The sequence below is a fragment of the Strigops habroptila genome, chromosome 13 (assembly GCF_004027225.2).
Source record: "Strigops habroptila isolate Jane chromosome 13, bStrHab1.2.pri, whole genome shotgun sequence".
Taxonomy (NCBI): Eukaryota; Metazoa; Chordata; class Aves; order Psittaciformes; family Psittacidae; genus Strigops; species Strigops habroptila.
In genome coordinates, this window is record NC_044289.2 from 15,044,376 (window position 1) to 15,059,439 (window position 15,064).

At 52.1% G+C, this 15,064-nt stretch overlaps 1 protein-coding gene across 2 annotated transcripts; it reads right to left on the reverse strand.

Moving 5' to 3' along the window:
• Positions 1-1,915: 1,915 nt before the first annotated feature.
• TNFRSF6B (TNF receptor superfamily member 6b) lies at positions 1,916-14,496 on the reverse strand. 2 transcript variants are annotated; one of them, XM_030503115.1, is made up of 7 exons: positions 14,380-14,496; positions 9,630-10,269; positions 9,195-9,335; positions 8,572-8,736; positions 7,645-8,023; positions 5,387-5,584; positions 1,916-2,792 (listed from the first exon to the last, which is right to left on the reverse strand). In XM_030503115.1, the coding sequence occupies exons 4-7, from the start codon at positions 8,614-8,616 to the stop codon at positions 2,518-2,520; spliced, it is 897 nt and encodes a 298-aa protein (XP_030358975.1). In that variant the 5' UTR covers positions 8,617-8,736; positions 9,195-9,335; positions 9,630-10,269; positions 14,380-14,496; the 3' UTR covers positions 1,916-2,517. The 2 variants fall into 2 exon arrangements, with proteins under 2 accessions (XP_030358975.1, XP_030358977.1); XM_030503117.1 differs by having other exon boundaries at positions 8,572-8,733; positions 9,195-10,269.
• Between the last annotated feature and the right edge of the window lie 568 nt (positions 14,497-15,064).

Below are 15,064 nucleotides of genomic sequence, written 5' to 3' on the forward strand. Positions count from 1 at the left end.
CGCCGTGGGCTTTGCGTGTCGCACTGTGGAAGATCATCCTCTGTGCACCAACCATCTGAGTCATCCCTTGGAGAGAGCTACAGCCACATCTAAATGCTATCATGGACTTGTCCCTCAGCCACAGCTCATAAGGGAAGCAGTCACTACAGTTATCAGGAAGCTGCCGACTGTTCCTCTTCTCCCTCCTGGCTTTGGAAATGTCACTGTAAACCAAAAGGGGATTTTATCCTCTTCACCTTTTCAACTAATTAACCTTATGATCCCCCCGAGGTCGGTCTGTGGCCGCCTCCTGTGGTCCGGGTGGGAGTTGGTGGGGAATTGCTGCACGCCAGGGTGCTCCTGCAGGCTTTTCCGGCAAAGCCTGTTTCCTGGAAGCCAAGCAGGATGCTCGTGCTGGGGCGTTTAGATGCTCTTATAAAGGCCAATATTTACAAGAGAGATCCCCTGCTGTCACATTGTGTGTGAGGCCACACAAAGAGAAACCTTATTGTGCAGAGATTCCAACTAACTCAGCATGAGGGGATCTGGTTTGGAGGGAGACTGTAGATAATGGGAGCGGGAAGACCTGGAGAGGGGTCTGGCACTGCCGACAATGAGCCTACAGATAGCACCGGTGCCCAGAACACCACCAGCCTGGAAAGCTCCCAAAGGGATGCTCCAACCTGCCCGCGCTGGGTTGTACAACACCAGCACCCCACGCACACGCTGAGCTGCTGCCAGGTCAGAGCCACCTCGACAGAGCAAGATAACGGCTGCAGCTCGTTGGAATAAAGCAGCTCAGCAGGGCAGAGATGAGATGTGGTGGTAGCTGAGCGCTGGGAAACGGAGCGATGGTCCCTTGTGCAGCTTCCTTTGTGGGATTTCAAAGCCAGGCTTAACAGAGCTGCGAGGGGATTGCCAGGATCAGTCCTGGCTCAAGTATCAGTCCTGGCTCAAGGCAGAGGTGGGAACAAAGGGTCCCCTCTGCTGCTTTTCAGCCTTTTGTTTCTCTGTCCCTTGGGTGAACCGACCCAGGGCAGTGTCAGGATCCTTGCACTGCTTCATGCCCAGAGCCCAAAACCAGGGTGAGACTATTGCCAGCCTGGGATCCCCAGATCCTGCCTGCAGCACCAGAGCAAACAGACATCCCAGGACTCCAGAGCTCTGGAGCAGTGAGGATGCTGCCCCCAGGATCAGCCCCATTCATCCGGCCTGCAATGGATGAACAGCTCATTGCAGCAGGAAGAGCCTGGGCTGTGCCTGTGCGCAGCAAGGGGAGGTTAAAATCCCCTCCTGTGCTCGGTTATGTCAGTTTTCCTCTCAGGGAGAAGTGTGGGGCACTTCCACACAGCACGTGTTTCAGAGTGCTTTAAACAGCTCCTAACGGGGAAAACACTCCTCTTTCAAACCACAAACTATTCCTGGCAGCTACTCAGATAAAAAAGAGCTATAAAAAAACCAGCCAAGCCCATTCCAGGCAGCAGATGGAAGCGCTGTCTCATCATTGCTACAAGCTGGGAAACGCTTGAGAGTGTCACCCTTGGTGACTTCCCTAAGTGACATCTACAAGGCATAAAAAGCCCTGTCTGCAGTCAGCATCAGCGCCCCAAGGCACAGGTTTTGGCTGACTTAGCAACTCTTTTGTTTGCTACAGGGTTTGGGGACAGAGCTGGGGCTCAGGGTGACACACTTGGGTTGCCACTGGTGGCAAATCCCAACGCAGTCAGACTGCATCCCGCTCATATGCAGTCATACTGAGGCTGACGTCATGGTGATGGTGTGTGGTCATGGGGTGAAGCATGTGCAGGGAGAGGGCAAGGGTAAGTGGAGACAGAAGATGATGGGTCTGGGATGTGCAACAGCATCTTTCTCCTCCAAATGAGACTGGGAAAGGACTCTGGTGACAGAGAATTGTGTAATAAAATAACTTCTTTGGTTTGTTTCTTCAGAAAGCATCTAAACATTTTTTTTACATTTTAAACATTCATCTCTTTAGAAAAAATGGTATAAAACCAGGTAGTTTAGAAATAACTTTAAAAGGCCAGCTATACCAGTGACTTCAGGAGCGTCCTATTCCCAACGTGCCTCAGCAGCAAACTCCCTTCTCAAAACAAGAGCGTGACAAACACACACAAGTGAATTCTCCAGGGGAAAACCTGTTAAATAACTAAAAATCCCCCAACAAAACCAGACCCCCACGTTTAAAACAAAGCCAGGCAGGTTTCTAGCTGGGTTTTTCCTCAGAACAAATGACCCTGGCTGCAAGTTTCTCTTCTGATAAAGCATTGACCCTTGCTGAGTGCTGGAAAATCCATGGCCAGCACCCAGCTGGAGCTGCACCGGCTGCTGGCACGGGGATGCTGCTGCTCCCAACATCCCACCCCAGAGGCAGTGATGCAGAGCAGGACCCACCGACCCAGCACTACTGAGCTGACCCATCTCTAACGCTGCCCTTGGTGTTCGGAAAGGTTAATAAATTAATGAAGCCACAGGACCAAAATCAAACCAGAAACCACCCGAAAAGTCCGGTTCATGTTCTCAGCGCAGGAGGAAGCGCTCGCGGGCCTGCTCCTCGATGGAGTGCAGCTTGGCAGTCCTCAGAGCCACCAGCAGCTCCTTGGTGACCGGGTGCCCCTCTCTGAGGTGGATGAGGAAAGCTCTGAACTTCTCCTGCATGGCCGCCCGGGTGCCCAGCGCCTGCTTCCTCGGTGAGTGCTCCAGGATTTGCTGCAGGCGCTTCAGCTTCCTGATGGGGATGTTCTGGTACGCCACAAAGTCTATCAGGGCTTGCTCACAGTCGTCATCGCCTGGAGCTGGTGGGAGAAAAGCACCCAGAGGTTAGGGGGAAGGTGAGGTGGGACAGCAGGAGAGCAGGTCACAGCCCTGGACCATCTGCCCTGAGAGGTGGGACATGCCCCATCCCTGGAAACATTCAAGGTCAGGTTGGATGCAGCTCTGAGCAACCTGGTCTAGTTGAGGGTGTCCCTGCCCATTGCAAGGAGATGGGATGGACTTTAAAGGTCCCTTCCAACCCAAAGTATTCGATGATTCTATGATGTGGTCCTCACCTGGGCACTGATCTCCAGCCACAGCTCAGACTGGGGGTCCCAGCCCCGTGAGCTCAGCCAGGAAACCCACCTCTCTCAACCCATCTTCCAGATTTGAGAGGGTATTTTAGCTCACACAGCCACATACTTTATGTGAGCACAAGATGGGACCACCTGCCCTGCTCTGCCCATGCCCAGGGATGCAGCAGCATCTGGCTCACAGCAGCTTCATCCTCTGCCAAAGCCAAGGCTTGTGGTGCTGGCAGCGTGTGGTGGAACCAGCGGGTCAGAATGAGCATTGTGCAAGTAGAAAAAGTGAGGTTGGAAGGAAAAAGAAGGAGGAAAACACCAAATACAGCATCATTAAGTGGCCAAGGCCCATCTCTGCAGCTCACTGCCCGGGGAGGCTGGGTCCAGCTCTCGCTGCAGCCTGAAATTCCCAGCAGCAGCCCATCCCATAACAAAGCAGTTAGAAAACAACTTGTAAAAGTGCCTGTAAATTTGAAAACACCAAATACACCTTCCCCCTGCTCCTCCCTGCCCGGGAGCAGCGGAAAAGGGGAACTCCAGAAAATCTGAAGTCATTGCAGCAAGCGTTCAAACTTGTTATTTGTCCTGACAGTTTTCCCATGCAGGTTTTTACGTCTCGAGGCAGGACCAAGCTCAAGCTCAGCCCCATTTGGGGCTTTTGGAGAACCCCAGTCCCAGTTGGCTGAAGCACTGTTGGAGTGCACCCAATGAGGGATGAAATCAGAATGTTGAAGAGAGCAAAGCCAAGCCATTAGTCAGGTAGAGACAAGCCCAGTTTCATGCCATTGCAAACTGGGAACGGTTTCATGGGTTACAGTGGGGTGGGTCGGGCTCCCTCACCCAGATTCTCTCCTCCACACTCAGGTCTGTATGGAAGTGGAGCATTCCAGCACTCCCTGTTGGAGCAGGGAGGTGCCCACACTCCTCTCCAGTGAAATCATGATGAAACAGGGCTAAAAATACACCTCAGCTCCACGGCTGACATCCTCCTCTCCTCTATAAATAGCTGGAGGCCAGGCAGACCACAGGTGCTGCTGATGCTGCTCTCGCCTGGCTGTGCCCTGCTGACGACAGAGCTTTCCAGCTCCTCTCTCCAGTGGGATCACGCTCCTGGCATGGAGCTTGTAGCATGAGTCAGGCTCGGTAAGGACAAATGCTCAGTGCCAGGAGAGGCTGGAAAGGCAAGAGGATCAACCTCCCCAGGGATGCAGTGGAGTCCCATTGCCAGAGGTTTTTGGGACATGGCAGGACACGATGCTGGATAACCTCATCCATGTTCCCATTCCCATGACAGGTTGGACCAGATGAACTTTCAAAGTCCCTTCCAGCCTGTGCCATCCTGTCGCTCCAGGACTGATTTGTTTCGGAAGTTCAAGGTGCAGGATCACTGCCACCCAGATCAACCACACTGAGTTTGTCTCCCGTGTATCTTGGTTGATGTTGGGGCAGAGTGGCTGGTTTGGAACTGCTGCCTGCGTCCCCTCACCCTTGGGATGGTTTTCAGACCCTTTCTCATCCTCTAACTGGTTGGGGTACATGTTACAAAGCACTCCCTGAGCCAGCCCATCACTCTCCCCTGCTCCTTTGCCCTATGCTTTAGGCAAGAAAGGTTGGAGCAGATGATCCTTGAGGTCTCTTCCAACCTGGGATTCTCTGATCTGTGCCTACTTGCCTTCAGCCTCCACCGAGGCTCAGCATAATCACAGTGACACAATTGACACCATGTCTCTGTCACCTAATAGATCAAAATCCACCCTGTGCTCAGCTCCAACGAACCTTGGATGCTGCTCCATTCAACCTGCATGAGACAAGACTGTGGCCACAGCAACAGCTCCTGGAAAACAAGCTGAAAGCCCAGGAGAAGTGGGAATGCCGGAGGAGAAGAGCCATGCCAGGAACAGAGCTGGGCATCTCAGTCCTCCACACTGAGCCAGTTTACATGACCCAAGCACTGGTTATTGCTGCAAGCTACCAGTTACAGCTGAATGGCTGCCAAAACTGTCCTTGCATCCCAGAATCCCCAGTTATCCCAGTTTCTGGTAAGAACTGGTGGGATTTCTCTGCCAGCTCTTTGTTGTCTCTGAGCAAGCAGCCTGCACAGGCTCTGCGTGAGCCCTGCACCCTGCCCTTGCCCTAAAGGACCGACCCTGAAGGTGGAAGAAGGCAGACAGACCAGATTTTATCCATAACCATTATTAATGATGGGTCATTCCATACTTTTACGAGCTGTTTCACCTCATTTTGCATCTAAGTAGGAAAAAGCCATCAGAAAGTTCACTCTTACCCTGGCAGCATCATGGATTAAGCATCCCCACAGAGCCACAGCTCACCTGGTCCCTGCGTGCTGTTGTTTCTGTCCCGTCTGCAGGAGGTGCAGAGGGTGTCGTGGTACTGGTTGCCCTCCACGTTGACCACCTTCCCCTGCTGCTCGCAGTTCTGGTGGGGCTGGCACGGCTTGGTGCTGGAGTTGGAGGAAGAGAAGAAGCCGCGGGGGCAGGCGCGGCACTGGGTGTTCTCAAAGGGGGTACCTGCGAATGCGGAGGGAAGGGGACGTCAGCCTGGGGTGATGAGCTGGCAAGGAGCAGGGCAGGAGGTGGGGATGATGCCAGCAGAGTGTCAGGCACCATTCGAGCACAGAGGGAACGTTTTGGAAGCAATCACTGCCTGCAACTCCCTTGGGAAGTGTGTGTCTTCTAACAGGACAAAGAGCAATGCTTTCCCCCATCATCTCCCAAGCCAAAGCACTTGGCACATGCTGATAAATTGGCACCAGCACCCAGAGACAAGAGGAGATCTCATCTGCCACTAAGAAGAGCCACCTCCCGCGCTGGGGACACCCAATGGGACACTGGCTAAGCCGAGTGCCAAAGCAACCCTTTGATTCACAGCAGAGTCAGGAGCTCCTGGCCAAGTGAAAGTAAAAGCCAGGCAGAAGGTGAAAGCTGCTGCTTCCCACCCAGGCTCGGGGCCAGACCCGCTGCTGTGTCACAGGGACAGGGCCACGCGAGTGAGATTGCACCAGGGCACCCACACGTTCCTTGGGAGAAGGGAACGGTGCTGACAGACAGCAGCGGGTTTCACACCCCTTTTCATCTCCTCTTCATACATCTAGTTGAGAACAAGGTTTCTACCTTGTCGCAACCCACTTCAAGCCATAACTTTGGCTTTATCAGAAGTCCCAACTGATGACTCCAGCACCCAGGTCTGTATTTGTGAATGGGATATCCCAAATAAAGCCCATGTCCCCAGAGGAACCGCACATGGATCAAAGCATCCATCCCACCCATGCCGCAGGGTCCTCATCATCCCCATCCAGACACCAGCACTCACAGCCCCAGGGTTCTGCCTGCTCGCAGTGGGTGCTCAGTCCTTGCTGGGGGTTCAGATGTCTGGGCTGGGGCATCATTCCCCACATGAAAAGCCATTTATGAAAAATTAATAACAACCACTAAAAAATGAGCTTCTCCTCATACGTCCCCTCTTGCTCTTGTGGCTCCTCAGCCCTACAGCCAAATGTGATGGTTCATGTCAAAGGGCTTCCCCACGTCACTTGCAGACCTACTTAACCTTTTCCTGCATTACTGCACTTCGTACAGTCACATCCCACAGAATAATTAAACCCTGAACCTCAACCATAAGCATCAGCTGAAGACCACAGGTATTTCTCCTCTGGCCTGTGGGTCTGGAGCTCTTCACCACGCATGGAAAGACTTCAAAAGCCTCCACACATTAAAGCATGAAGCAAGGTAATGCTGGTTTTGTCACTGCTGCCCACGCTGGTTTATTATTATTATACCAGGCTGTGGTTTCGAGGCAGAGCCTGGTCCTGGGTGAGAGTGAAACCACTCGCAGGCAACTTGTATGTTTAGAAAGTTTGAATGGGGACAGCCAAGGGACCAGGTGAATTTGTGCTGGGAAACCAATGGAAAAATAAACCCCCTAAAATCCCCTGTGACTTACATCTCACCAGGAGATGGAGTCTCAGACTTGTGAATCTCCCCCAGCTGTGAAGCAAAACAAGGCTGATTTGATGCTCTTGGAACCTGAGTATCTATTTCATGTTTTGAATACAGCCTCTCCAAACTGCTCAATAAACCCCACAAACCCCAGCCCCAGAGCTACACACATTCGCCAGCCCTACCGTGGCCTCATCAGAACCTTTTCCAGTCCGGATAATCAAGAGAAGGAGGCTGATGGAGGAGCAGGAGCTGCTCAGACCTTTCCACCCATGGTGAGCACTGGCAGGGTGACCTGCTGCTGCGGGATGGGGGGATGATCATGGTTCTGCCTGTTGCAGCAGGTAACCAGGATCACCACATCCCATCTGAATGTGGCGCTGGGGGATTTCACAGGCTTTCGAAGCAAAAGCAGGGGGTAAAAAGCCAAGAATCGCTCCTTTGAGAAGAATCCAGGAGCAGTTTCACATGCCAGCAAGGACAGCACCGCACTGGTGAGCAAGAAGAGAGTAGCTCAGGCTATGGGCAACCATCAGGTGCTGTATTTCAGCTTGATTTTCAGCTCCAGCAGAGGTCTGGGGATGTGACAAGAGCCTCAGCAGCACACACACCGCAAATGCAGAAGTACTCACCCAGCTTCTCCACGCCAAAGCCCGGCAGACACTTGGAATGCCGGACGCAGAATTCCATCTCGGAGTAGTAGCCGTCCTGGCACTGACAGACGCGGTTGTGGGTGGAATTGCACTGCTGCACCTCCACCTGCTTCTCCCCGCAGATGACGTTACAGTACCGGCACTTCTCCAGGTAGTTCCAGTACTGTGTGTAGTGCAAATCCGGGCAGGGCTCGCACTGCGTCGGCCTGTCCCTGGTGCAGTGCTGTGCCACGAAGGTCCCCGGCGGGCACTGCTGGCAGGTGAGCTGCGCGTTCGACACAGCATCTCTCCATTGGTAAGTGGGTTGGGCGCTGCAGCCGAGCTTGGCCAGGAGAAGGAGGAGAGGAGCAAACATCCACTACAGCAAAGAGAGCAGAGAGAGCCCTTAGCTCGTCCTCTCACAGAGGAAGCAGCAGCAAACGCAACTGCTGCATCACAGAATTCCTTACTGGTGTAGGTACAAGGGATTATTCTCCCACCTCATGCTGTCCCCAGCCCCAGGGGTAAAGCAACAGCGGTATCAGGGACCAGATGCTGCTCCCCCATGTGCTTCCCCATCATCCTCCTCTTGCCACCCCAGCTGACAAAGCATCCTTCCCAAATGATGCTTCCCAAGCCTATTTTGGGATGCCTTCACAACCCAATTCCCCTGTCTCAGTACTAAAAGCAGCTCCAGCACGTTCTCTTTTCACCCCCCTCAATACCCCACCATTTGGGGTAAGAAAAACCTTTGCAGATGAAGAAGCAGAAGTTTCCCAAACGAACAGATACACAGTGTGCTCCAGAGGGACTCTCAACTGTTTTGACACCCAGATACTCAGTATAAGACCAGAGAACCCCAGAGCCTTGTTTATCCTCCCTTCCCAAAGCACGTGTGCCCAGGCTTAAGAGCGGATGGTACTTTACCTTGGATGGATGCCTTAAATTCGGCACGTGGCAGGATAACAACATAGCACTGAGGACTTCCGAGCGCCGTGAGCTGCCTGGGGAGGCACGGGGGGTGCCTCAAAAGTTGGTTCTGGCTCCGAAGACAGCGGCTGGGCTCTGCAGCAGCGGTGCCAATCCGCCCTGCTTTAGAACAGAAAGAGAGAGAAGGACTGTCAGGAAACGCTGCGTTTTCCCGTCTGCTTTTCAGAGACCCTCCCTCTGAGGATGACACCGCTCTCCCCGACCCGGGCACCGCAGCAGCCTCTTACAGCACAGCAAAGAGCCGGCCCGTCGGGCAAGGCTGTGACCGAGCTCCTGCCGCACGCATCGCGCTCGGAGGAGGCAAGTCAGCACCGGAGCGGGCGGGACCCACATGCTGCGGCCAAGGAGGGAGCAGAAATGGGCCCATTCCATCCCACACCCCCATCCCTCACCGTTCGCGCTGCGCCGATCCCCTCCGCCCGGCGGCACCTTTATAGCCGCAGCCCATGGGAAAGACCCACTTGCGCAAGCGGCCGCGGCGCCCCGGCCTCCCACCCGCCCCCCGCACCGCTCCCCGGCGGCCCCGCAGCTCCCCGCGCTCCCTTCCTGCCTTCACCCACCGGCAGCGGGGCAGCAGTGTCCGGACCGCCGAGGAGGGACGTGGGTCTGCTCCGCCGCAGCGTTCACAGCGGTACGTTAAGGCTTGTATTCAGTTTTTGCTGGGGAGCGGCGGGGAATTTCCCCCGAGCACATTCCGTTCCCTGTAAAAGTTAAATAACTTCCCAGTAACAGCGTTTGTCTCCCTGCTGGGGGGCACCGTTTGCCCCCAGCCACAGCCCAGATACGCCGGTTCTGAGAGCAGCAGCAAACCCACTGCGAGCCCCGTCCTGCTGCCACACACCGCGAGGTGCCAACCCCGCTGAAACAGCCCCGTTCCGGTGGTTTGGCACCGGCATTCCTTCAGAATTCCTTCAGGCATCAGAACTCCAACTTTCTCCTTTCGGGAGCACTGAGGACATCGCTCCAACTGTATTGCTAAAACACTTTTGAGTTACCTTTCGTGGGATAACGCTATCCAGCAGCTGGTATCAATATCTTACAGGTGATAGTTTTCCATAAATCCTGGACAACAAATTTCAGTGGAAGCTGAATTCAGCCTTACAGGTACAGTGCTTATCAGAGCAGGAGTGCCTGCTCCCTCTGTGCTGCCTCTGCTTAAGTACATCAGATGCATGTGCCTTCTCTTCTGCCCTGGCTCACCAGATTCCCTCCGAAGGTAAGAAAATAACCCAAGGAAACCCCTGTGAAGTGTTCCATGTGCTGGGAAGGCACCACTTGTGTCCAGCGGCCCCAGCTCCGATCCCTCTGTACCATAAGCACAGGGGGAAGAAGGAAAAAGCACAGAATTTACCTGCTCTTTAGTGTAACAGGAGAGCTCCTCGCTGAGCCTGAAAACCTGCCAGACATCACTTCTCCCATCAGGAATGGTGCCACATTGCACAGAAGGGGAAAGCTGCAACCGATTCCAAATAGCTAAAATAGTTTAGCTTTTTTCTTGCTCTTTAACTTTCGAGTCAGTGGAAGAGAAGAAAATGTACCTACAGACAAATCACACCCCAACACAGAGAGCACTCAGCTGAGGAATGTGATGGCGTTTGTACTGCACCCCCTTATGCCGTGGTTTGCCACCTTCAGCTGTGAAAAGAGCAAGAGAGTGAGATATGGTCATAGAATCATAGATTGGTTTGGGTTCGAAGGGACCTTAAAGCTGATCCAGTTCCAGCCCCTGCCACGGGCAGGGACACCTTCCACTAGAGCAGGTTGCTCCAAGCCCCTGTGTCCAACCTGGCCTTGAACACTGCCAGGGATGGGGCAACCGCAGCTTCTCTGGGCACCCTGTGCCAGCGCCTCAGCACCCTCACAGGGAAGAGCTTCTGCCTCAGAGCTCATCTCAATCTCCCCTCTCCATTCCCCATATGTAGAATTGCACAAATGTTTAGTTTGCGAAGTTTTGGACTCTGCTGTGTGCTGAGAACACACAGAGTGCCAAACTTTGCATCTGTTAGAGCTGTTGCAGATGTGACCGAGCCATGGGCCTCGGCTGCAATCCCATATAGCAGGATCTACCTCTTTTCCAAGACCTGGTCTCCTGCTGCCCTCATCTCTCAACACCCAGTGTCCCCAGATACTCTTTTCACACTTGTTCCCTCCACATACAGTCACATCCATCACATTAATATTACCCCACATACACAGCCCAGGCACAAACACCTTGTTTATACCCAGACACTGCCTTGTAGGTGTCCTGAAAAGAAACGTGTGATGTACCTTGAGATGGGCACATGTGTTTGGGGCAAGGGGAATGCGGAGCTCGTTCCCACCAGCCTCTCTCATCCTCCAGCAACCCCCAGGGAGGCAGCAGCATCTCCCTCTCAGAGACACTAAACAGGCATTTGGGAATGGTCAAAACCAGATCACACACTCAAAAAGCAAATGCAAAGACTCTGGAAAGGTGGAGGAGCCACAGCAAGGAGGTGAGAGGATGGGGAGGTTTATGTTACAGAGAGTTAACATCTGAGCATGTTAACACCAGAACCAGACTCTCACCTCCAGTTGTCAGTCACTCCATCTGTGGCCAGTGAATCTCTTGGACTTCATTATTAACACTGTGAAAGATCAAACCCACGAGAGCTCAACACACAACTTACAAAGAAAGAAAATCAAAACCAGTTTTCTGTTACCCAGAAAGAGAAGTAAACCCTGATGGTCAGAAGGAATCCAACGCTCCTGATACTAAGCTCAGCCTCTACCCATCATGGTTAAAGAAAATACTCTAGCAGGAGTCAAAGGGGTCCGACAGCACAACCTGGGCTGTGTTTATTTGCGCTCAGGTGAAGGGCTGATTTTCACAGGCCACTCTTCAGTGGTTTCTAATTTTCCTGCTGGTTTATCCCCGTCGCTCATAGCTCTCCAGATGTGTAATACCCTTTGACATAGTCCCTGAGCCAAGGACTGCTGGGGTTTTGCATTATCACTGTGCATCATCCCAGTAACTAAATGTACCAGTTGATCTCCCAGCACTCCCCTGGGACTGCGCACGTCATCTTGAGGGTATCTGAGGTGAAACTTGCCACTATAGCCGGAGTTGAGCCCAAAGCCCCGCACTGCGGCTCACCCGGGCAGAGGCTCTCCCCATCCACACCAGCCTGATGGTTCAGAGCACCCCGGGGTGCCACAGCAACATGTTCCCTTTCTTGGCAGGAAGAAAGCTCATCTCAGTGTTCCTAGCATGGATTTCACGTGGTTCTTTTGCCTGTTATCAGCCCAACTGCTGACACATCCAGACTTTTCCAAGAAGCTGCAACAGAAATTGGGCCATCCAGCCTTTTGCAAATTTGTGAGTCGGCTGAAGTGATGAACAGTCACGCTGGGGTGTTCACAGAAGGGTTACTGAAAGACTTGATCTGAATGGCTTCATTTCTGCTCTGTCACCCTCAGTATTCTGCTTAGACCAAAAGCAAACCACCAGAAGACACCTGCCTACAACTGCGTGCGGATGGAGAAACCCACAAGATCTCCAAAGCAAACGTAAGAGGCACATCCTGGGTGGCACCTTACCATGAGGTATAGTCCCTCTGTAGGATGAAGCACTCCTGTGTCATATAGAATCAAGTAGAATGGTTTGGGTTGGAAAGGACCTTAAAGCTCATCCAGTTCCAACCCCCTGCCATGCGCAGGGACACCTTCCCCTAGAGCAGGTTGCTCCCAGCCCTGTCCAACCTGGCCTAGTATCGAAGCAGTATCCTAGTCAGGGTAACCACCGGGGTGGATGCAATACACTGGGAAACTTGAAGTACACAGCAATTCACCATGAAATCATCATCAAAACCATCGATTGGTTTTGTTATGAATTTAACAATGATAGAAATTTGTCAGATTTATATTTTTACAGAGTGAAATATCCCAGTAATGGGACTAAAGGGCTTCCCCAGGCAGCCTCTGCCTTTCAGAATCTGATGCAACCACCACCTTTGATCGATCTCTTTCTGTACTTTTACTTGCCCAACAAACCCCCCAGAATGGGTTTGCACCAGAAAGCAACAACTCAACTCGCTACCGACTCTGACCTGCAGAGGTAGCTTAGGAAAGGAATTCAGCATGACATTCCCATGGCTCTGATTTCACTTCCCCACACAGGGCAGCACTTCACATTCCTGAGAGCCCCGTGCTCTTCAAAACCACTCTGGCAAAATCAGGTTTCTCACTAATATTCATAGAAAAAAATGAAAAGCTGAGAAATTGCTCACTCTCTGCCAGTAGCCACCTCTCCCAGCAAAGACATGGATCATCTCTTTCCTGATGAAACAGTCGCTTTGTTATTTTTGGTCTCTTTCCCAAGTCTTTCCAGTTTTATGTGGGGAAAAACAGCGGGAAAAGCTTTTCGAATGACACACCACTAAAACTGGAGACAATATTCCAGGGAGTCATAGCACTGGAAGGCAGAAGCAACAAAGAGAGATTACGATCTACTTCCTCCATGATCTGGAACTTATGTGTCATTTGCTTCCCAAAATCAGCAATGAGTGTCCGTGATGGGTTTTCCTCTCCCTGAGTGTCGGGTTCTTTGGATCAGTTCCCTCTGACCACTTGTAGCAACGTAGGTTTTTATGAAACAATCCTTGTTCTCATTATCTGGTCTTCATAAATAATGCACCATCTACTTCTCCCACTCGTAAATTCAACTGGTTTCAAGATGACAGAGGATCGTCATCTGCAATGCATTCTGATGACCAATACCTAGACCCCTTTTCTTCAAGGCTTCCTTGGAAGCAGCTTTATTACTGGGATGAAGGGAGGAAGCAACACTCTAAACACATTGAGGAGCATTCTGGGGTCAGGAAAGATGAAGTGACATCTTTCATTACAAGGATCTCAACGTTTCTTTGGAAGATGGGAAGCGGAAATGCAGTCAATTTGGAGAAGTGATGCTGCTGACCCCAGGGAGTGCACAGTCAGCACAGTGCTTAGACACTGGGCAGAGGCTGGAATGCTGGGAATGGGAAGGGTGACCCCAGGTTGGATAATGCTGCTGCTGGGGGTTGGCCATAAACCAGGGAAGGATGCCTCAGCACAACCACTCTCCTAATAGGCAGTGGAGTTGCTATTTAGTGACACCAAGTTATCTGCAGGGGTAGATCTGAGTAGATCTGCAAGAACCTGAGACCTACCCTCAGGTTCAGAATTCCTTTGGGTTTACAGCAAAACCTGACCAAGGACAATTCCATATAGCAGCCTATTTGCTCATCCCTGGCCGGGCTTGCAGCAACTTGCCATTTCTTTTAAATTGATGGACACAACTTCATAAAACCTCTCCAAGATAGGTCAAGAATGATAGAATCATTAAATACTGTTTGTTATTAAAACTAGAGCTAAGTGATGAGCAAATAAGCTGAAGACAAGGACAACCTCCTGCTCTCCCTACACCAGTACCGGTCTGCATCCACCCATCCTACCTGAGAGATGCTGGCAGCAGGGATCCAGGCTTCGGAGCTGCTGCAGAGCAGTCCCCACCACACCAGAAAGCAGCAACAAACCCAGATCAACTCCAAATCAATTCCATGGGAGACTCACTGGTGGGGATGCTGTTTCAGAGCTTGGGGTCAGCTAGTGAAAGCACATTCCCAGGTAGGAACAGCCTCCAGGACTAAAACAGCTCCAGCAACAAGAGAAAAGCACAGCTAGAAAACCGTTCTAGCTGAGGGGGAAAAGAACGTAATAATGTTTGTCCCGTCAGCTCACACGTACCTTTGTAAGCATTTCATTTAGCCTGGCTGATCCAACAGCATTCCTGCAGTCCATAGCAGACGATTTCCAACAGGCAAACCTGAACACCGCCATCATTTTGCTGCCTTTGGATGTGTTCAAAGCTCATGTCCCGTGCTGGGGTTTCCCTCCAGTGGCATAAGCAGAAGCTGCAGCTCTCCCCAGGGAGAGATTTTCACGCAATAGACAAGGCACTGAACTGCCTTTATCACTAAATAGCAGTTTACTGCTCCCAGCCTGCACTCAGCACCCAGCCTTCCCGTTCCACTGCCTGCCCAGGCCGAGAACTCAAACCCAGCATCCACGAGACGGGATCTGCTTGGAAGTAGCTGTGAGGCTTCACCCGCACAGAGAATCCAGATCCCCCCAAAGCCACCAACTGCAAACCATTGGCATCAGCCAGAGCTGCTCCCCCTGCGAGCATCATCTTTTTCTCTACGAAAGCTTCTATTGTAATGCTCTATTAATTGCTGTGCTGGTTAAAAACGGGAAAGGGAACTAATGGTGATGAAGAACACTCAGGGCATAACCTGCAGAAATGCAACCTCAACAAAAACCCCATCCTGACAAATCAAATCAGGCACATTTCAGGAGGTGCTTTGGTTTTAGGAAACAAAGATGCCTTCCGTGATCCTGGCACGATTTCACTCCAAAATGTGGCATTGCC